Genomic DNA, 23,681 nt, shown 5'->3' on the forward strand with positions numbered 1-23,681 from the left:
AAATTGATCTGGTGTTCGGCTTCCTCGTTGGACCATAACCCTTGGGTTTGAAAATTGTCCACATGGGCCCCCCAACCGATGTGGGAAGCGTCGGTGGTTAGGATAACTTGCGGATCCGGTGGAAGAAAGGGTAAGCCCTGAAGGAGGTTGACCTGAGTCGTCCACCAAGTTAAGGATAGGCGTAGCGCTTGTGTGACTGTGATTATGGAGGACAGAGGCTGAAAAGCTTGAATCCATTGTTGTCGTAGAGTCCATTGTGTTACCCTCATGGCTAGTCTGGTCATGGGAGTGACTTGAACCGAGGATGCCATGTGTCCTAGGAGAATGAGGAACTGGCGCGCTGTGGCCGTGTCTTGAGACTGGAGCTGGTGAGCTAGGGACATGAGAGTTTGGACCCGTTGTAGCGGAAGGTAGGCCTTTGCCTGTAAGGTGTCCAAGTCTGCCCCAATGAAAGATAAGGTTTGAGATGGGACGAAGCAAGATTTCTCGTAATTGACAAGAAACCCTAAGGAAAGGAGTGTGTTGATTGTCAATTGTAGGGAGGACCGGGCAATCTGAGGGGTGGAGGCCCTGATCAGCCAGTCGTCCAGATAGGGGTATACGTGGACACCTTCCTTCCTGAGGAATGCTGCTACAACTACGAGGCATTTGGTGAAGACCCGTGGAGCAGATGCCAGACCGAAAGGCAGTACTCGGTATTGATAATGGTCGCGGCCTACGAGAAACCGCAGATATTTGCGATGGGATTGTGTTATCGCAATATGGGTATAAGCTTCCTTGAGGTCGAGGGAGCATAGCCAATCCCCTTTCTGCAGCAGAGGGAGTAACGTGCCCAGGGTTACCATCTTGAATTTTTCTTTTTGAAGGTACTTGTTGAGGGCTCGAAGGTCTAAAATTGGACGTAGCCCTCCTGATTTCTTTGGAATTAGGAAGTATCTGGAATAGAATCCCTTGCCTCGTTGAGAGGGAGGAACGGGTTCTATAGCATTTGATTGCAGAAGAAGAGATACTTCCTGTTGTAATTGAGCCAAATGGCTGGATAGACTCCACGCTTGAAGAGGCGGGGAGTCTGCCGGAAGAGTTATGAAATTGAGGTGGTAACCCTGTGCGATAATCGCCAGCACCCACTGGTCTGAGGTAATCCGTATCCAATGCTGTAGAAAGTGGCACAGACGACCCCCTACAGGGATGTGGGGGAGTGGGATATGGCATGTGCTCCGAGTCGGGAAGTCAAAGGCCTGCCGCAGGCCCGGGGGGTGGGGCTACAGCAGGTCTTTGTTTCCGAGGTTGGCGTGGCTGAGGTCTGGTGGAGGATCGAGCCGGACGAGGCCTAGTCGACGGAGGGTAATAACGACGTGGCCGAAAGAATGACTTTTTGGAGTCCTTCTTAGGTGGTGGTTTGGAGGATACCTCAGATGGAACAGACGAAAGTTGTTTCAACGTCTCGTGGTGATCCTTCAATTCCGCCACAATTTGTTGAATCTGTTCTCCGAACAGATTATCCCCTAAGCAGGGTAAATCGGCTAGACGATCCTGAACCTCTGGGCGAAGGTTGGATGATTTAACCAAGCCCAACGTCTGGCTGAGATGGCAGTAGCTGAGACTTTCGTGGAAGCATCGAAGATATCGTAGGCCGTTCGGATCTCGTGCTTCCCAGCTTCAAATCCTTTGTGAAGGAGGGCTTGAAGCTGTGGCTGGTATTGGTCCGGTAAGGTGTCAGCGTAGTCCTGCATTTGTTTAAGGATAGCTCTGTTGTACTGAGTCATATAAAGTTGGTATGAAGCTATACGAGATATCAACATAGCCCCATGATACACTTTCCTTCCCACACTATCAAGAATTGGTTGTCCTTGATAGGGGGAGTGGAAGAGTGTGGCTTTAAACGCTTGGCTTTCTTTTGCGCAGACTCAACTACAACAGAGCGATGATCCAGTTGAGACTTCTGAAATCCTGGTGCTGACTGAACGAGGTAGGTTGAGTCAGCTTTTTTATTGACTGGTGACACAGATGAAGGTGATTCCCAGTTTTTCTTTAAAAGATCCAGAAATACTTGGTGAATGGGGATGGAAGCGATGATCTTGGGGGCATCCAGAAATTGGAGCAGCTCCATCATTTGGTGCCTGTCATCGGTCTCAGATTGCAGCTGAAAAGGCACAACTTCTGACATCTCCTTTACAAAATTTATAAAGGAGAGATCTTCAGGAGGAGATCGTTTTCTACTCTCTGTAGGAGATGGTGGGGATGGTAAATCTGTATCTGAAGATGAATCATCACCCCAGGTATCATAAGGATCATGTAAGGTTTGCTGTCCTGAAGGACCTGGTAGAGGATCCAAAGGCATCGATGGAACCGGTGCTGCAAGCGGAACAGTGAACGGCATCGAGGGCTTCGGGGCCACCGATGGAATCGGTGCCGATCTTGGAATCGATGGAGCCGAAGGATAAATCGGTGGAAAGGTATGTGAAGGCACCGATGGAACGACACCGGACGGAGGAATCCGGAACGGTGTTTCTCCTGTCGATGAATGTCCTTCCGGAGATGATGGTGTAGTCGGTGCTAATGAAATCACCGATGGAAGGGCGCGCATAAGTGCCTCCATACGATTTAGTATCGGTGCCAACGCTTCCACTATAGGCTCGGTGGTCGGTTCCATCCTCGGTGGCAGAGTCGGTGCTGAGGTCGGTGCCTGAGGCGGTGCCGGAATCGGTGCCGGAGGCGGTGCCGGTGGAGGCTGGAATCTTCGCATCGCATTCTCGATAAGAGAGCTCCTTTCACCGCGTGGCAACGGCTGCGCGGAAAAAAGAAGACTGAAGGGAGACCCCTGCTGGCTGCAGGGTCAGTGCCTTGCTGGGCATGCCCAGTAGGGGCCAGTCAAAGTTCTGTTTAAACTTTGACAGAAGTTTTCCGTGGTGGGCTCCATCCTCGATGACACCCATTTGTGAGGACAACCATCCTGCTTGTCCTGTGAGAACATATATTACCAGACTGCCTGATAAACTGTTTATGAGGAAGGAGACTGGCAGGCTATGAGAAGGAGCTCAAGTCAGATTAATAAAGGTGGGTCTTATCTAAAACAAGATATGCTGTGCTTGCTTGCAATTATAAATTAAACACTTAGGCTTGAGACTATTTTAGCTTATGAAACTGGCTTTGTGCAGCATTTTGAATTGTATATAATTGCTTGTTGTTTGTAATGAATGGCACAACGCTGCTAAGAGTTACCTTGCTGCAGCCTTCTCCTGGTTATTCATCTAAATAATAGAAAGGATATTATTCTACTCTTGGCATTCTAGCTCCTATTTCAACTAGTGAGCCTGAGGTGAAAATTCCTCACATCTAGAATCACCATTCATTTTGCTCATCTCTAAGAAAAACTTCTCTCATATTAAATAAGATTGGTTCAGCCCCACTCTGTCTTTCCTATCCAATGAAAATGAGAGCTATTTCAGGACAGACATTTTAAATGGTACTTGTTAAATAAATAATATAGTATGCAGATAGTATTTAATCCAGACAACCACATGGATCAATACTCAGCAACTGTTTTATAATCCAGAGTGAACCTTGTATCATATTTTATCTATTTTCTTAGCTAGCAAGGAAAACACCCTTAAAATATTACCTTAATAAAATGACTGATTCTGGAATGACTCCTAGAGTACCAAGTGTTGCAGTATCATCGCTTAGTATCTTCCCATCAATTGACAAGTTCTGGTCAAAAGGAGCAACTGAAAACGCATGCATAATCTATGTAAAGACAGAACAAGGAAAAAATTGCTAAATGCATGATAAAAGTACTAATGCTATTCCTAAATCAATTTTACACTGACCTCATTTTTAAAATACTTTTAAAGCAGCCAGCTCTAATCAGAAGTCCCTAAACCGCTAGGTGCAGCCATGTTGCTAAGTGTTACAAATTAGTTCACACTCACTTAATTCATGCTGACCATGATGTCACAAATTACATCGTACACTGCATTCACAAATCAGTCAGTTCTCATCACACAGGAGGTAAATGTCTTAAACAATTTAAAAAAAATTAGTTGCTCTCAAGTATTTAAGCAGTTGTATAGTTTACAGAATTTTTTAAAATTCTGACTTTTTTTTTTTTTGATCAGAAGTTTCCTCCTGCTTCATTGGCTTTCCAGTTCAATTGAAATGAGGACTGGGATCCATAAGCCTTCATTTATAACTACTCAAGGCTTTTCCCCTATTTTATAAGCCCCATCTAGGCCAGTCATTACAGCAGCAGTCCTTATCTAGAAGCCACAGAGCGCAGCTCCCTCTGGAACCTTAGCCACATAAATTCCATCTTTTTACTAGGTATTACCACCGAGTGACGGCTGAAACTCCCTCCCCCCATAGACTGGGAACACTGTCTCTATAGGATCCTCAGGTCAGTCTGGGGTGTGGTAGACATGGCACAAAAAAAATGTATGACTTAAGAAAAAATTTTACATGATAGAAGATAAATATTACATCTTGATTTCTACATACTTGAAAAACTGCATTTATTTATTTAGCGTTTCTTATATTCCGCAACTATCACAGTGTGTTTGGTGCAGAGAACATAAACAGCCATAATTAATACAACAAACACTTAATAAAATATACAAGTAAAACATCAGTGCACAAGATCTTAATGCCCACACAGAATACTTGCTTATTTTGTTCACCAAGGCATAGATGTTATCAGTATTGAATAACTTAAAAACAATCACAAGTATTTTAAACTGTGATCTAAAATTAATAGGCAACCAATGTATATCACGGAGTACTGGTGAAATATAATCAATTAAACCATCTCCAGACAATATAAATGCTGCTGCATTCTGTAACAGATGTAGAACACATAAATGAATTTTCGGCAAGCCACAATAAAGACTATTTACAATAGCCAAGTTATCCAAATAAAAGCACTTGTAAAACTGATCTAAACAACATTGGCACTAAAATATATTTCAAAGGCCTTAATACTTTTAATTTATAAAATGCTCTCTTTACTATTTGATTAATCTGGGGAACAAAGGCTAACTTAGAATCATGCATGATGGCGGTGTAATGGAGTGACCCCATTTTCCCCCTTGTTGTATGTGCAGAACCAGGCTAAAGGCCTAGTCCACCTTAAATGCCACAAAGGTAGAGAGCTCTGTGGGCTGGACCTTTGGGGCAGGGGAGAGTCTGGAGGGTGGAACTAGCTGGGGAGCATAAGAATGTAAGCCCAGCTGGATTCAGGAGGCTCCTAAGTCTCCAGGAGAGGCAGCTCCTGTAAATCTATGCTGACCCAAAGCCCAAGGAGTGGGAAGTATACTACAAAGATAGGCAGTCATTCTAATGTGTTGAAGTGCTGTAACTTGAATAAAATTTTCTCTGCATTAGTAAAGGCTGGATTTTGTGTGGTTTTGTGCCTCCAGCTTGGTAATCACCCCTTGGTTTCCCCACAAGCACAAATGGCAGTCAGAAAGGGGCCTGTGAGACTGCTACATTCATGGGCTCTGCTCCCTCTTCCTTCACAGGCTTCCTGTTAGATAATAAACATATGCAGAAGGCTGGGGCCAGATGACCATGTGAACTGACTGTATTTATTCAATCTCACATTCTTTTTACAAATTAGTAACATCAGTTAGCATAGGGCCTGGTGTGCACTGACACTCAGGGCCTATGCTGACTGCTATTACTATTTTCACTGGCCTAGTTGGGGAAAAGGAATGGAGATATGCTAGTTTATTTTGGTCATCATCTGGAAGTGTGTGGATTTTCAAATACTGTATTAAAATGGAGTCATACTGGATAAAAGTTTGGGGAACCACTGCTACACAGTATACAAAGAGCACAAATAGTTGAGCATATAAAATGATTTTATAAAAATAACTTAAGATTGAATAAATACATTCAGTTAATATGGTCATGTTTGCTTAGATTATCAGCAGAATCTATTTGCTCATAAAAAATTAGTCTTTCCCCTTACACTGTTTAACCCCAACAGCAGCACATAAGAAATTGTTTTCTGATGCAGGATTACATATACAGTTGTGATCATAAGTTTACATACTTTTGGTAGAATTTGTAAGATGTATATAGCCTTTTAAGAAAACATTTTAAGAACACATCTGTTATTTTTAGTGTGTTTCAAACCAAACTATTATGTATCATAGAATAGCACAATCATTAAATAAACCATAGCAATAAAGGAAATAATAAAATGGTCCTGTTCAAAACATTGCGTACCCTTGAATGCGCTGATACTACACACTCAAGTTGACAAACACACAGGCTGAGATGGCAATGTAGGGTAGGTATCCACACCTATGCCTTGTTTAATTGTAATTAGTGTCTATAAATAGTCAATGAGTTTCTTAGCTCTTGAGAAACCCTTGTGCACTTCATCCAGGGCTGCACTGATTTGGTGGTTACTGAAGCATGAGGAAAGCAAAACAACTGTCAAAGGATCTGAGAACAAAAGTAGTTCAACTTTATAAATCAAGAAAAGGATATAAAGAGATATCCATGGATTTGAAAATGCCAATCAGTACTGTTCAAACCCTGATCAAGAAGTGGAAAATTATGGGTTCTGTTAATACCAAGCCATGGTCAAATAGACCAAGAAAGATTTCAGACAAAACTGCCAGGAAAATTTGTCAGGATGCAAAGAATAATCCACAAGCAACTTCTACTGAAATATAGGCTTCTCTGAAACAAAATGGTGTGGGTGTTTCAGCATGCACAATAAGGAGATAATTGAACAAAAATGGGCTGCATGGTAGAGTGGCCAGAAAAGAGACATTGCGGCACCAATGCCATAAAACAGCTTGCTTATAATATGCCAAACAACACCTAGAGAAGCCTTAAAACTTCTGGAATAAAATCACTTGGAGTGATGACACCAAAATTCAACTTTATGGTTACAATCATAAACGCTATGTTTGGAGGGGAGTCAACAAGGCCTACGACGAGAAGCACACCATACCTACCATGAAGCATGGAGGTGGATCTCTGCTGTATTTCGGGGGGGGGGGGGGGGGGGGGTAAGATACAGCAGCACAGGGAATTTAGTCAAAAGTGGTGGCAGGTTGAAAGCATCTTATCAGAAAATATTGGAGGAGAATTTGCATTCATCAGTCAGGAAGCTGAGCATAGGGTACCGCATCTCAAAAAAGATATAATTGCGATGGAGAAGGTACAGAGAAGGGCGACCAAAATGATAAGGGGAATGGAACAGCTTCCCTATGAGGAAAGACTAAAGACGTTAGGACTTTTCAACTTGGAGAAGAGACGGCTGAGGGGGATATGATAAAGGAATTTAAAATCATGAGAGGTCTAGAACGGGTAGATGTGATTCGGTTATTTACTCTTTCAGATAATAGAAAGACTAGGGGGGGCACTCCATGAAGTTAGCATGTGGCACATTTAAAACTAATCGGAGAAAGGTCTTTTTCACTCAACACACAATTAAACTCTGGAATTTGTTGCCAGAAGATGTGGTTAGTGCAGTTAGTGTAGCTGTGTTTAAAAAAGGATTGGATAAATTCTTGGAGAAGTCCATTACCTGCTGTTAATTAAGTTGACTTAGAAAATAGCCACAGCTATTACTAGCAACAGTAACATGGAATAGACTTAGTTTTTGGGTACTTGCCAGGTTCTTATGGCCTGGATTGGCCACTGTTGGAAACAGGATGCTGGGCTTGATGGACCCTTGGTCTGACCTAGTATGGCATGTTCTTATGTTAGACTTTCCAACATGACAATGATCTGAAACATAAGGCCAAGTTGACCCTTTAATGGCTGCAGCAGAAGACAGTGAAGGTTCTAGAGTGGCCATCACAGTGTCCTGACCTCAATATCATTGAGCCACTTTGGGGAGAACTCAAACATGCAGATCATGCTAGACAGCCAAAGAATGTACAAGATCTGGAGGCTTTTTGCCAAGAAGAATGGGCAGCTTTACCACATGAGAAAATAAAGGGCCTCATTCACAACTATCACAAAATACTGCAAACAGTCATTGATGCAAAAGGGGGCAATACATGATATTAAGAACCATGGGTAAAGCAAACTTTTGAACAGGGCAATTTTATTTCCTTTATTGCTATGGTTTAATAAATGTGCTATTTGTGATGCATAATGGTTTAATTTTGAAACATATTAAAAATAACAGATGTGTTTTATCTGATCACTCATGTTTTCTTAAAATGCTACATATCTTACAAATTCTGCCAGAGGTATGTAAGCTTATAAGCACAATTGTAAATGAATAATCATAAGGATACACATATAGGAGAAAGAACTGTTCATAATGAAAAAACAAGTCCTACCATCTCTACCATCTCTAACTTCTCCTATTTCTGCTCCTATTCTAATGATCCTACCATATTGCTCCTAATTTAAGATTAGCACTTTCGCTCCCCTCTTACCACTTATTATTTAGAACTCCATCACCCTCTAACCCTCTCCCTTAGCTTTTACCTTTTTCCCCTTGAACCCTCTTTACTCTATAGTGTTGTTTTAATTCAGCTCAGTTAAGTTACAACTAAATGATAGTTCTGTTTTTGTAAAAGATTCTACTTGTTTTATGTTCAAATATTTATATACTTGCCTTTTTTTAATTGTATAACGCTTATATAACTCTGTTAAATGTAAAACGCTCCGGCGTAAGTTCCTGTTCACTGTACACCGACGTGATATCTTTGATGAGCGGCGGTATATAAAAATTTATAAATAAATAAATAAATAAGTCCCACCTGTATTTTCAGCTCCTTTAAAGTCTGATTAGCTGAAACAAGCAGTGCCTTCTCTCCCCGTACTTTCCTGTGTCGAGTACTCCGCCGAATGCCTTGCTTCTGATAGACTGTATAAGTCTGGTTGGACACTTTCTGTCGCTTTACACTCCCATCATTAGTCTACAATTGGTCCAAAACAGAAACTTAAAATCAATAATGTGCATCCTCCCTTTGCTCGCTCCAATGACTCCTGATGTCCCCTCCTTCTCCTACTCCCTACATATGCACACAGGCTGCCCAACACCTGCTATCTTCTTGTGTTTACGCTGTTCCTTTTTCTCTCTATTTTGAGGCTGAACGCCTCAACCTCTTTCCTGTTGTAATGTCATGAACATTTTTTCATCCCTACATCAGACACCCTATTAGTCACTTCACTATAACATTACAGAATGCACTATTTTAAATTTCATGGTTACTGCACTGGGACAGTAACTTTTAAACCTGCACGCAGGTGTCCATGTGTGCTCGGTTCCTGGCACGTGCACAGACGCGCCGATTTTATAACGTGCGCGTGTTTGATGCACTTGTGGTACAAAATCCGCTACCAACGTGCATAAGTGGGGAGGGAATTTAGTACATGCATGCGGCGACAGACTACGCCTTTTCCCCAGTTCCCTCCGCTCCAATAAAAGAGCGGACTGGGAGGGAACTTCCTAAAACCCCTACCTAACCTGTCTCACTTTTTCCCTACTAACCCCAACCCCTAAAACCCCGCTAACTACCCTACTTTTTTTTTTTTTTGTTTTTCTACTTACCTGCTCACCAGAGCAGCAGCAACTTGCATGGGCCGGTCGGCTCCCGGCCTACCCATGCCCTGCCCAGACCTCGCCTCTGGCCCACCCCCTTTTGACAAACCCTTTCTTGAATGTGTACGGGCAGATATGTGCGTGGCTGCGGGCATTTTAAAATCCCTGTGGCGCACGTGTGTCCCATCTGTATGGTGCTCAGAGTTCATATAAAACCATGTGAGCATGTCTCATTGAGGGAGCCTAAAGATATTTATATTGTTGGTCCTTGTTAAGACTGAATATTTTCTGTCCTCACAGACATGAGGCAATACTATAGCAGCTAACAGTATGAGGCCACCTACATTTTTTTTTTTTTAGGTATGGTTTTTTGAAGACCTCCAAACTAGTTTACAGTCCACACGACAGATTATATATTTTTCAGAGAAATTTCCAGTAATGCATGAAAAAAAGAAGCTTTTAGATGTCTTTTATAAGTTTTATTATGTTTTTTTTAATATCATAAAGCAACAAAGCAATTCTAATGTGCTAGTATCAGATACTGTATATTGCAGTAACTATATAAAAATTAGAAAATCTTTAAAAAAAAAAAAGAAAAAACTTCAGAGCCATCTAAAGCTTTTGGTTTTGCTTGTGGGTTGTTTTTTTAAATTGAAATCGGAGCAAAATTGTATTTTTCTCATATGCTTTATTTTGTTTTCACTCAATTTTTTTGTTTTGCATTTTTTGGATTTTGTGTCGCTTTTTTGTTTATTTTATCTATTTACAGTTTTGTTTGCCTTGTTGCTTTTTTTGTGCATGTCTGTTTTCTTTCTTTGGTTTCTCATTTTGGATATTTTTATTTTACTTTTTTGGGGGATTGATTTGGGCCTTTTATACTTGCTTTGATTTTATATATTGTGTCTCTTCCCCCTTCCCTCTTTTCTGTGCTGGCAGAGAGCAGCCGGAGATTGCAGTGGCTCTTCCTAGGCAGTGCCATTGGATCTTTCTGAGCCTGTATTTCTCAGGTTCAGCAGCTCCTCCTAGATTCAGTTCCACTACCACAGTGGTTCCTCCTGGGCATGGACCATAACCAGGCACTAATTTTAGGTGACTGGTGCCTTGGAATTTTCCACCTCTGGGTCAATAAACAAGTTGTAGGTAATATATTTGTATTAGACTAAATACATTTGCAGCTAGCTTTCAAGAGTTATTCCCCCTTCATCAGGTCAATGCAAAGGGGCCGATGCAATATTTGTGCGCTGAAAGTGGGTGCTGAACAGTCAGCGCCCGCTTTCCTAACGCGTCCCCAAACACCCTTCAGGGGGTGCCGTGCAATATTTGAATTAGGGGTCGCGTTATCAAGGAGGTGCTAGGGTTGTTTATAATATTTTGAGTGTTTTCAACATTACACAACAAAGAAATCTGTACAAGAGCTGTTATGTCCTCTTGTTATTCACCCTGTCATATTAAAATTTGTTGCAGCTTAAATGTGCATTCAGAATAAGCATTATCCACTGTACCCTCTCTGAACTGAAATTTGTCACTTAATTTAAGTACTTGTTTAGGATACATTTCATCCTCAGTGCTTTCTCCAGCTTCAATCTTCACTTAATTGCCTTTGTAGCAATTTTTTTTTATGATCTCTTTTCCAGTTGGAAAGAGGTTTTGGGGGAGCAGATTATGGGGGGTTTTTAGCCACTGATTTGGAGATATACTTTTCATTGCTCTATTTATCTTACTTTGGTGAATACACAACTGAAGATCTTGCCAAGATCTTATCTAACCCCTGTTAGGATTAGTATATGGGATGTTAATGCTTTTCCACTTTGCTAGCAAATTGCAGAATGGATGGTTCGTTTTTTCATATTTGGTGAGACTGCCCTTTTATCAAAATATTTTGGGCTGAAATACATAATTCCATGATCAAGATTACAGTGCTGAATTTACCCCCATCTTGTTGGGAGATGATCTCTTGGACAATGCTCTGTAAAGCTAAAGCAATTACTTCAACATCTGTTCTTAACAGCAAGAGTAGTCTTGGTGAGAAAATGGAAGCATGAACATCCTCCATTTTGGTATGATCAGATGCAGAAAGTTGAAAATACTGTAGCTATGGAAAAATTCACTTGGGTGATGAGAGGCATACATGCTATTTTTTTTAATACCATTTGGGCACCCTTTTTCGATTTTGCAAAGGGATAATTGTCACCGCCGCTCTGTTAAGGACAGAGAAAAGGTGCAATGGCTAAATATGGCCAGGTGATCTGGAGCTGCCAACTTCTGCCTAGGGCAGCCGCTGCTTTCTGTGGCTTGAGCCCTTGGGTGCAGGCGGATGCCAGGACTTCCACATAAGAGCGGGGAAACCAGAATGGGCTGAAGGCCAGGTTCAAAGCAGGAACCAGGAAAGAGCAGAGGACCAGGAAGCAGGAATGAGAAGATGCAGAAACGGCCAGGAAATAACAGACAAACCAAGAGCACTTCAGTGAGGCAGATTCCAAGTGAGTTGTTGGACTAGCAAAGATGTAGCTGGCTGGAGCTCTTTATACACAGCTATCTGGGCCATACCTAATGCTGGTCCAATGGAGAGCCTCTGGAGGTTGGTCTTCCTAACTTTGATTCACTTGGTATTTGCAAGATCGATCCCTGCTGCACCTGACAGTGATAATCATCCATGTCATGGTGTCACTGGGCCAATTTTATTTTTGAAAATTCAGTTTCAGGGCTGGCTACTGATTTAAGCCTTACCTTTTTTCTCTGTTTTTAAACTGTGTAATTTAGTACTTTCTTGGGATTTTATTAGAAGATTTTTTTTTCATAGAGTATTTAGTGATTGCATGGTTATTTGATTATTTTCCATCTGCTTCAGGTTATACTTGCAAAAAACTGCAGATGGATGTACTGTTTTAAATTTCATTGATGCTTATGTATAGTTGCTTCCACATTACGCTACTGGTGTAGCATTTGTTTTGGCTTGTATGTTTTTCTTATATTATAATGGAAATGTCTATTCTTTCAATTAAGAAATAAAAGATAAATTGCTCTAAAATCATGCAAAAACTATAGTAGTTAGAGAAAAAAAATCAGTCCGTTGCTCTCAATAGGAATATACGAAGCGAGGCATGCTGCATGAGTATGAGTACAAGAGTATTACTTTGCATTGCCAGCAGGCCCTACAGGTTTTTTCTAGAAAGTTCTGGAAATATGTTCAGAGATGGAACTGAGGAGGATATCACTCAGTTCTACGGCCTGGCTGATTCACTTTGTCTTCAGAGAAAGTATGCTATCTAGTTTAAATATTACACCTGATCTAAAACATCTTACAATAAGTAGATACCTGACTAGCCTCCTCCCCAAATGCAGCATATTTTATCTAGTCAGATGTGTATACATTTCAAGTAAAATTTCATCCATCTACCACAGCCAAATATGCAACTCTCAAAAGTGAAAGGAAGAGATGTAGCTTCTTACTTGATTAAAATCAGGGTCACTTTCTCCCTCAGGCTTGGGCTCCTCTTTCTCCTCTTCCGCTTCTGAACTACTCATATTTAGCTCTGGCGCAGACTCCTTCATCACCTGAAGCACATTACATCACAGACGAGATTATATACATTTAATACACAACACCAGAGAAGCCTCGCAAACTCAAAAGTAGGGAAAAGTACCTTTTTATTATGAACCACTTTGTGAATATAAATTGTAGCCTGTGTATATTCTCGCATATCCCTTTGCTGCTGAAACAGCAGCCCTTCTCTACATTCAGGACACAGCTCTGATACGTCAAAACAAAAGAAAGGTGGTTGTAAGTATTCAAAAGCCATACCACTACTACAAAGTAACACCAAAGTTGAGAAGCTGGAACATTTGAATTCTGACAGTTAAATGCTTCACACAATTTTACTACAAAGTTTCACCTCATGATGTTTTCAGTGCTTACTGTTTCAGAATCATGCCTTCTCGACTGTGAAAATTAACCTCATTCATGCACATATTAGATCCACCAGCAACGGAACTATCTAGGATAAACACAGTCTGGCTAAAGTAATCCATAAAAACATAAGACTTGCCATACTGGGTCAGACCAAGGGTCCATTAAGCCCAGTATCCTTTTTCCAACAGTGGCCAATCAGTAGCTGGCAGATCCCAAGGGGTAGATAGATTCCAAGCTGCTTATCCCAAGAATAAGCAGTGGATTTCTGCAACTCTACTTTAATAATTGTTAATGAACTCTTCCTCCAGGAACTTGTCCAAACCGTTTTTAAACACAGCAACGCTAACATCTTTCACCATATCCTCTGGCAAAGAATTTCAGAGCTTAATTATGCATTGAGTAAAAAAAATATTTTCTCTTATTAGCAACTTCATTGTATGTTCCCTAATCTTTGTACTTTTAGAAAAAGTGAACAACTGATTAACATTTTTCTCATTCCATTACACATTTTATAAATTTTTATCATATCTCCCCTCAGTTATCTCTTCTCCAAGCTGAAGAGTCCTAACTTCTTTAGCCTTTTTTCATAGGGGAATTGTTCCATCCCCATTATCATTTTGGTTGCCCTTCTCTGTACCTTTTCTAATTCTGCTTTATCCTTTTTGAGCTGTGATGACCAGAAATGCACACCATGCACAAGATGAGGTTTCACCATGGAGCGATACAGAGGCATGATGATGATCTCTGTTTTATTCTCCAATCCTTTCCTAATAATCCCTAGCATTCTATTTGTTTTTTTGGTTATTGCTGCTGCACGCTGAGCAGTAGATTTCAATGTATTATCAATGATGACACCTAGATCCTTTTCCTGAATGGTGATTCGTAATGTGGAACTTTGCATTGTGTACCTATAAAGCAAAATTGCTTACCTTGTAATAGGTGTTATCCCAGGACAGCAGGATGTAGTCCTCACATATGGGGTGACGTCACTGACTGTGCCCTATTGCGGGAAAACTCTCTGTCAAAGTTTCTAGAAACTTTTGACTGGCCCTGTGAGGCCACTGAGCATGCTCAGCATGCCATTATATTCTCTGCCACAGGGGTGTCTCTCTCTAGTCTCGTATGTAGCAATAAGCGTTAGCAAAAATAAAATAATAAACGTATCGAACCTAACTCCGCGGGGTGGTGGGTGGGTTCCGCGAGGACTACATCCTGCTGTCCTGGGATAACACCTATTACAAGGTAAGCAATTTTGCTTTATCCCAGGACAAGCAGGATGCTAGTCCTCACATATGGGTGATTAGCGAGATAGAGGCTGAGTCATTTGTAGTGAAGCAACAGAATGTATTGTTGTTGAAAATGAGGCAGCCGAAGATCACAGCAGATTGGATGTAGAAGGAGTTGGGATTATACTGGAAACAAGTTCTTTAAGACAGATTGTCCGTAGGCTGAATCTTGTCATCCTTCTTTGTCTAAGCAGTAATGAGCTGCAAAGGTGTGAAGAGAACTCCATGTTGCTGCTTTACATATGTCAAGAATTGGCACTGAATGATAGTGTGCTACTGAGGTTGACATTGCTCTTACTGAATGTGCCTTTACTCGCCCTTGGAGAATAAGGCCTGCTTTTTCATAGCAAAACTGTATGCAATCTGCTGACCAGTTGGATAGAGTATGTTTACCCACTGCTTTACCCGGTTTGTTTGGATCATAAGATACAAAAAGTTGAGTGGATTTCCTGTGGACTGTCGTGCAGTCTAAGTAAAATGCTAGCGCACGCTTACAGTCTAAGGTATGTAAGGCCCACTCTCCTTGGTGTGAATGAGGCCTTGGAAAGTATGTGGGTAAAACTATGGATTGGTTCAAGTGGAATTCCGTAACTACCTTGGGTAGGAAGTTTGGATGTGTACGGAGAACCACTCTGTCATGTAGGAATTTTGTGTATGGTGAATACGTGACAACTGCTTGCAACTCACTAACCCTTCTAGCCAATGTAATGGCTATGAGGAAGATAGTCTCCCACGTGGGAGAAGGCCTCCGCCCAAATCTGTGCAGCTTCCTGACACAGAAGGTAGGATCCTGTGCCTCCCTGTTTGTTGATGTACCACATGGCCACCTGGTTGTCCATCTGGATCAGGATGACTTGAGTGGACAGGTGATCCTGAAATACTCTGAGAGCGTATCGAATTGCTCATAGCTCCAGGAAATTTATCTGGTGTTTGGCTTCCTCTGGAGACCAAGAACCTTGTGTCTGAAGATCGGCCACATGGGCTCCCCACCCGAAGTTGGAAGCATCGATGGTTAGAGTTATGTGAGGGTTTGGCGCCTGAAAGGGCGAGCCCTGTAGAAGATTGATTTGATTCGTCCACCAGGCAAGATACAGACGGAGTGAGTCGGTGACGTGGATAATGGTCGACAGGGGCTGAAGGAATTGAGTCCACTGCGACCTTAGGGTCCACTGCATGACTCTCATGGCCAGGCGAGCCATTGGGGTGACCTGAACTGAGGATGCCATGTGTCCTAGGAGGATGAGAAAATGATGAGCAGTCATTGAGCGCTGAGACTGCAGCTGATGTGCCAGAAACATGAGAGTGAGTGCTCGTTGTCGAGGCAGGAAAGCCTTTGCTTGTAAGGTGTCCAAGTCTGCCCCAATGAACGATAAGGTTTGAGATGGGACTAAGCAGGATTTATTGTAGTTGACTAGAAATCCGAGTGAAATTAGAGTGGTTAAGGTGAGATGTAGGGATGACAAAGCGGCTTGCTGAGTCGGAGCCCTGATTAATCAATCGTCCAGATAGGGGTAGACGTGAACACCTTGAGTCCTGAGGAAGGCGGCAACCACAACGAGGCATTTTGTAAAGACTTGTGGTGCAGACACTAGGCCGAATGGAAGCATGCGATACTGACAGTGCTTGGGGCCTACGAGAAACCTCAGGTATTTGCGATGAGATGGAGTTATCGCAATATGAGTGTATGCGTCCTGGAGGTCAAGAGAGCAGAGCCAGTCTCCTCTTTGTAGAAGAGGAAGAAGCGAGCCCAAGGTTACCATCTTGAGCTTTTCTCTCTGGAGGTACTTGAGGGCTCGTAGATCCAGAATTGGACGAATGCCTCCCGATCTTTTGGGTATTAGAAAGTACCGGGAATAGAACCCGAGACCTTGCTGAGGGAATGGTAATGGTTCTATTGCTCTGGACTGGAGTAGGAGGGAGAAATGGCATAACCGTCCTCCCAGTGGTATGTGTGATAATGGAATCTGGTTGCTGCTCTCTACACGAGAGTCAAAAACCAGAAGCAGGGCCCAGCTGGGGGGCTGTCTGTGGCTTTTGTTTTCAGGTCTGACAAGACTGTGATTTGAGGAATGGTCTCGCAGAACGACATCTGGCTGCTGGCGGGTAGGACTTCTTTGGTCTGTAGAAAGACTTTTTAAGAGTCCTTCCGGAAAGGCTGTTTGGAAGGATAATCCGAAGGTATCAGAGAGAGCTGTTTGAGAGTCTCATGATGGTCCTTTAATTCAGCCACTGTCTTTTGAATCTGCTCGCCAAACAGATTGTCTCCTATACAGGGAAGGTCAGACAACCTATCTTGGACTTCCGGTCGAAGGTCTGAAGATTTGAGCCAAGCCCATCATCTTGCTGAAATAGCTGCTGCAGATACTCTGGTTGCAGTGTCGAAGATGTCATAACATGATCTGATCTCATGTTTTCCTGCCTCCAAACCCTTGTTAATTAGGGTGTGGAGTTGTTCTGGAAGTGACTGAGGCATGGAGGTTGTCAACTCCTGCATCTTCTCAAAAATGACCCTATTATATTGGGTCATATAGAGTTGGTAAGCGGAAATTCGGAGGATCAACATTGATCCTTGAAAGACTCGACGACCAATGGTATCTAAAAACTTCTGTTCCTTGCCAGGGGGAAAGGAAGTGTGAGGTTTCGATCTTTTCGCTCTCTTTTGCACAGATTCAACCACCACGGATTGGTCATCTAACTGAGGCTTCTGAAAGCCTGGAGCTGACTGCACCAAATAGGTAGAGTCAGTTTTCCTGTGGACTGGTGCAATGGAGCCAGGATGTTCCCAGTTCTTCTTGAGGAGATCTAGAAGAACTTGGTGGATAGGGATGGAGGTGATTTCCTTGGGCGCATCCAGGAATTGAAGCAACTCCATCATTTGATGTCTGTCGTCCTGTTCCGTTAGTAATTGGAAGGGGACCAATTCAGACATTTACTTCACAAAATTTATGAAAGAAAGGTCCTCTGGAGGAGAACACTTTCTACTCTCAGTGGGTGAAGGAGGTGATGGCAAGTCATCGGGGTCTGGTGAGGAATCATCAGTCCAGGTATCATAAGGATCAGCACCTGTCCCTCTAGGAACTGGAGAGGGACGGGAGAGTTGGATACCTGAAGGAACTGGTCTAGGCTCCGAAGGCATCGAAGGAATAACCGGAGGCACCAATGAAAGCAATGAAGGCCCCAGCGCAGGCATCGAGGGCATCGGTGGATGGCTCGATGGCGCCTATGGAGGTATCGTCACCGATCTCGATGGCTGAGGCAGAACTCCTGATGGAGGGATGCAGAACGGTGTTTCTCCTCCCGATGATAAAGTAAGCGGGGAGGGCACCGGAGCCATCGGTGACCCGGAGTCCATCGGTGGAAAAGCAGCTATAAGCGCTTCCATTCTCGATAGCAGCAGTGCCAAGGCTGCTGGAATCGGGTCAGTAGCCGGTTCCACTATCAGTACCGATGTCTGTGCCAGGGGAACCTGGAGTCAGTGCATTGCCTTGTCGATGGCCTCCTGAACCATTCGGTCCAGTTCTTCTCGGAGACCTGGAGCAAGCAGCCCTGGCTTCGGAACAGAAGGAGGCAGAGGAATAGCTGGAGGGACCACCGTTAAAGGCGGAGTCGCGGCTCCCGATGCCCTGTCGGGCGAGGAATGCCTCAGTGACCCGGTCACCAAAAAGGTCGGTGCCTTTTCTGGACGGGGTTTCTTCGACGGTGGCTTGGACGATGGCGAGGTCGATGGTTTCACTCCCTCGATGGTCCGAGACTTTTGATGCCGGTGGCGATGTTTCTCTTTACGATCCCCTCGGTCCTGAGGGGGAGAAGAGGGTGTCGAAGACCGAGAAGTTGTCGATGCCAGACGGTCACCGGTCGGTGGTCGATGCTGGCGCAATGTTGACGGTGCCGGTTCAGATGACGTCGATGCAATGGACAGAGTTGGGGTTTGAGCATGGAAGAGAAGTCCCATCTTCTCTATTCTGGCCTTGCAACCTTTTGGTGTCATTAGGGCACATTTGGTGCACGTCAAGACATCATGCTCTCGTCCAAGACACATTACACAGACTTTATGAGGGTCTGTAATGGACCTGGTACGAGTACAGTCCGGGCACCGATGAAACCCAGACGCCATGGCCATAGAAAAAAATCGAGCCGTGGTACGGTCGACGGCCAGTAGGCCGCAAGGGCTAAACTAGACGGTAATTGACGGAAAACGGGTAAAAACTTACCGGAGGACTGAAAAAGTTAACGGAGGGACCCCTGTGGGGCAATTTAACTTTTAATAATTCCGTGAGGAAAATTCCTGTCAGGAATCCTTGCAGAGCTCCTTAACCGCGTGGCTACTGCTGCGAGGAAAAAAGAAGACTAAAGAGGGACCCCTGCTGGCTGCAGGGTTAGTGCCATACTGGGCATGCCCAGTAGGGGCCAATCAAAGTTCTAGAAACTTTGACAAAAGTGTTCCGTGATTGGGCTCCATTCTGTAATGTCACCCATATGTGAGGACTACCATCCTGCTTGCCCTGTGAGAAAAGACAACCTCCACTGCAGAGGTCAGGTCGTCACTTGTATGGTAATTTACAGATATGCAAGGGGAGGGAGTTCTCACTGAGGAAAAAAACAGGTCCCAGGGTAAACAAGGAATAACAGCAGGCACAAAGATTCCTATTTCACCACTTTCAGCATCTTGCGGAAGTCCCAAGTCATGACCACCTGCTTCCTGGAGACATATTATAGTGAAGACACAATTTTGGTTATTCTTCCCAAAAGAGAAACACCTTTGTTTCCTTAGAATCAAAATGGATTCCAATGAACTTTGTTTGCAAGGAGGTACTGGACTTCTAATAATTCACTATGAATTCAAGGTAGTCTAACCAATGGATCACTAAACCTGGCAAGTAGCAGGCCAGAAGACAGCATGACCCCTTGATTAGGCAACCATCCAAGTAATGAAAAATGTAGATATGTCAAGGGCTCCCCACAGGCTAGGCAGCAGTGTGATCGCAGCATTGCCAGTGAAGAGAAGCCGCGATCACAGAGAAAATCAGCTGATTAGACTTCCCTTCGCTGCCGGGAGGAGCGGAGGCAGAGGACTGAACCCTGCAAGCTCCTCACTGAACACCCGGCTGCCGGCAACAAAGAAGCTTTGCCCCGAGGTAAATATACTGAGCTAGTGGGGAGACTTAAGTTCTTTAAAATTACCTGGTGTTCCCCTCCCCCCCAAAGGAAAGCAGACAAAGGAGTGTGTCTGCCCAAAAGGCACTGACAGGAAAGAATCTCCTGAACACTTTAAAGGCAGCCAGGTGAGGGGGAAGTGACTGGACCACCAGTTTCACCCCCTTAGGAGCCCTGGGAATAGGGGCTTAGGCTATGCTGAAGAAAAAAACAAGCAGCCAAGCCCCCCTAAGCCCCCCAAGAGCGTGGAGATAGTGCTGTCTCCAAAGAATAAAAAACAGAGCCAATTCCTTTTTTTTTTTTTTACTAAGACCAAAAGAGGTACTTGCTTGATCCTCTAGGGAAAAAACCGAAACTCGAAATATGGCTAAACTAGCCAAGATCAGGAGACCGCAGGTTGAGCTGATCCATCTGCTGGAGACATCAAATACTGAAGGGCTGCAGGGTAGGCTATGTCCTGATATAGGATACCCTTTTCAGTTTTGGTCTGTCTCCATCTGCTGGACAGGAGGCTCAACCCACGGTCTGGACAGATCCGGGTACGTACAGGGAATTGAGGTTTAAAGAGCTAGACAATGTTTGTCAGGTATTGGACCAGTAAATCTTGAATCTGTTGAAACCCTCCTTCTGGACCAGTAGATGCTGATCATATGATGCTGGAAGGAGGGGCACAAGTAACCAAAAAAGATTAAGGCCTGGAGTCGCTGGAAAAGGCAAAAAGATTGAATGTCATGACTGACTCCAAGAACATTAGTGGCATTGATCTCGAAGTTGATGCCATGGACATCAATCATAATATCAATGGCCTGGACACCAACATTACAGGCACTGACCTTGATGACAAAAATCCTTTTCTCTCATACAGGGTAGCCTGAGGAGAATGCATGAGTTCCAGCCTGTTCTGCTTCTATTCCTCCTCTGCAAAGGAGCCAGTGTCCTTCCTCAAAGTTGAATTGTTATTAAGAGAATATGTGGATTTGGATTTCAGAGGATTATGGGCTACTGACTTCAACATCATTGTCTTATGTTTAGATGTCAAATACACCCCTGAGAGGTTGACTTCAGAATACTTTACAAACTCTCCTGGAGCCTGAGTCTCTTCTGTTCCTTGACAGAACATAAAAGTGATTTACATCTAAGCAATGCATGCACACTTTAAAACCCTATGGCTCTTCTTTAACCAGAGTGGGGGAAAAGTAATTAGCCAAACTGATGAAAAATATTCTTTCTATAGAGCATCAGCCTGTCAGAAGCACAGGGTCACTGCAGAAAATAAATCAGAGAAAAAAACAAACAGATTAAAGTGAAAAGCTTATTTCCTGAGGGAACCTCATAACCAAATGATCAAAAAGACTAAGGGAGCCTCACATAACCACTGGGCATGTGAACACCCCAAACAAGATCAGTAGTGTTTGAAAGTTTTTATACAGAATGGTGGCACTTCTGTCCTTGGCACCATGAGACAGCATAACCTACAAGAATGGCTGTCTTTCCTGCTTGCCTACAGAGAATAAAGGGAAATAAACACACAGAAAACAAGTCATGGCTAGTATAATACCTCTGAAAGGAATCCATTTGAGTTTCCCTGCAAATACAGTTAAGCGTTGTGTCACAGCAGATCCATCTAACAGCCTAACTCAATCTGCAAGGCTACTCTAATACGGCTGAAAATGTAAGACCAGCTTAGCTAGAGACTTAATTCAAATACTGTTTGTATATACAAAACAGTCTGTGAATGTGTGTACATAAAAAAAAGAAGTAACTTACTAGGTTCAGATACATAAAGAGTGTTCACAGCACTGTTCTCAGTAGTTTCTGTTTTGACAATTTTGATAGCTTGATCCACAACAAATTGTTTTTGCATCATCTCCCATTCCACAGGCCATATCAGAGCTATACTGTGCAAAGAAACATCATATGCTTCATGACATGGCAAACTAGCAACAATTAACTGTAAGATGCAGTCACTCCTATATCAACCAATAAAGGATATCAAAAAGCAACACAATTCTCCCTTCCCCCATAGGAATGTATGTTTGCTACATATATACTTTAAGACTGCTTACCATTCAACATGAATACCTTTGAAACAAAGAAAAGAATAAGGGGAAAGCAATCTAATGGGAGTATATATGTGGGTTCAGACCTGCTTCCATACTGAGCATCCAGTTCCTATTCAGAATTAAATGTGCTCCTTGCTAGGACTGTTCTGTTAACTGTATACAAAAATAGCTTTGACATGACAAAATTAATATTTTATGCAACATCAATGTTTGATGTAAAACATAAAAGGAAACTTTATATGTTGTCATTTTGAAATCGACAAGCAGCAAGTGCTATACAAATATAAATTTATGAATGATGGTATATTTTCATTCATTTACTCTTAAGTGAAAAATATTCAGTGCAAAAACTAGTTTGTTTCACTATGTAATAAATATTTAATTAAAACAAGCGAAGCTAAAATGATAAGTCAGACAATCAGATTTGGTTGAACATTCTCCGATCCTTTTTAAAGCACATTACAAGTCAACAATAAAGGCATAAACTCTAAATTATACACTAAACTTAGAAATACAGAAACATTGTAGTTTGGCTAGGTTTTTTTTCTCTCTTTCTAACTGGATGGAAATAAAGGTCAATGAAGAGAAAATATAAAGTGATATCTTTTTATTGGACAATTCAATTCTTGACTAGTTTTCAGGAGCTACAATGCATCAGGATTTACTGGAATTGTAGTTCCTGAAAACTAGTCATGAAACATTTACACCAATAAAAAGGTTTATCACCTTATATATTTAACTTATTGACTTTTCCTCTGCACATTCATGTAAACTAACACAGTAACTGAATAATTTTTTTTTAATTGGCAATATTATGTAGATGGGGTTTCAGGAAATTGACCCATTATGGAAGTAATTTTCGAAACGATTTATGCGCTTATATGGCATTTAAAAATTACCCAGGGGCTTGTGTGTTAAAGTAAGCATAAAAGTCATTTTGCGTACTACAAAGAAGCGTTCTGGGGGAAGGGGTAACGAATTACATGCATACTTTCAATTTTTCCAAAATATGCATGTAATGTACATGCAGAAAGTTACACCTGCTTCTGAGAACACCCCCACAAATTTTCAAAGCAGATTTATGCACTTAAATCTACTTTGAGAATGTTGGCTAAAGTGTGCAAGTAAAAAAATGCCTACAGACTTTAGCCTATGCAGGCTTTTTGAAAACCCCTCTCTAACAGCAGTCTCAATAGCACACAGTGAAACAAACACTTCACTAGTAAAATGGAAAAATAACGCTAGTGTACTGCTGTGCTCCTGACAGTGCTGCATAATTAATATCTTCACTTTTAAGGTGGTTGCAAGTACAAAGCCAAAGGAAACCCTCTTAAGATTGGCAAACTGCCATTAATAGGTGCAGTTTTGGTACTGCACCTCTCCCTGCAGTTGTTATCCAGAGGTGTTTCATGAGTACAGTTTTAAATAGGAGGGTAAAAAAAAAAAAAAGACAAAAACTAAAGAAAATTCTCATTCATTTAAATCTGATTTGCTTATCTGTAACAGGTGCTTTACAAGGATAAGAAGATACTTAGTCCTCACAGATGGCTGACATCATCAGATGAAGTCCAAGTCAGAGCTGTAAAGCTAAAGCGCTGAAGCTAACACGTTCTGAGCATGTGCGGGACCTTCTCATATCATGATTGATAAACCAAAGTGTCTCAGAGGTTTGCAACCCATGGGGCTCCTGTGAATGCCTCAGATATGGGTCTTTCAGCCTAGGATGCTTGCCCCCTCAGCCCGAG

General features: G+C 42.6%; 1 protein-coding gene across 6 annotated transcripts in view; it reads right to left on the reverse strand.

Moving 5' to 3' along the window:
- Positions 1-23,681, reverse strand: part of USP48 (ubiquitin specific peptidase 48) — a 148,014-nt gene that overhangs the window by 23,425 nt on the left and 100,908 nt on the right. For 3 of the 6 annotated variants that reach the window (XM_029578101.1, XM_029578102.1, XM_029578103.1), the window contains exons 20-24: positions 21,641-21,771; positions 13,168-13,274; positions 12,974-13,078; positions 8,739-8,897; positions 3,624-3,747 (exon numbers count right to left, since the gene is read on the reverse strand). In XM_029578101.1, the coding sequence (XP_029433961.1) occupies positions 3,624-3,747; positions 8,739-8,897; positions 12,974-13,078; positions 13,168-13,274; positions 21,641-21,771 (626 nt within the window). Of the gene's footprint in view, positions 1-3,618; positions 3,748-8,738; positions 8,898-12,973; positions 13,079-13,167; positions 13,275-21,640; positions 21,772-23,681 lie in introns of those variants that run through there. The other 3 variants (XM_029578105.1, XM_029578104.1, XM_029578106.1) reach the window with 2 other exon arrangements.

This window comes from Rhinatrema bivittatum, chromosome 15, assembly GCF_901001135.1.
Source record: "Rhinatrema bivittatum chromosome 15, aRhiBiv1.1, whole genome shotgun sequence".
Taxonomy (NCBI): domain Eukaryota; kingdom Metazoa; phylum Chordata; class Amphibia; order Gymnophiona; family Rhinatrematidae; genus Rhinatrema; species Rhinatrema bivittatum.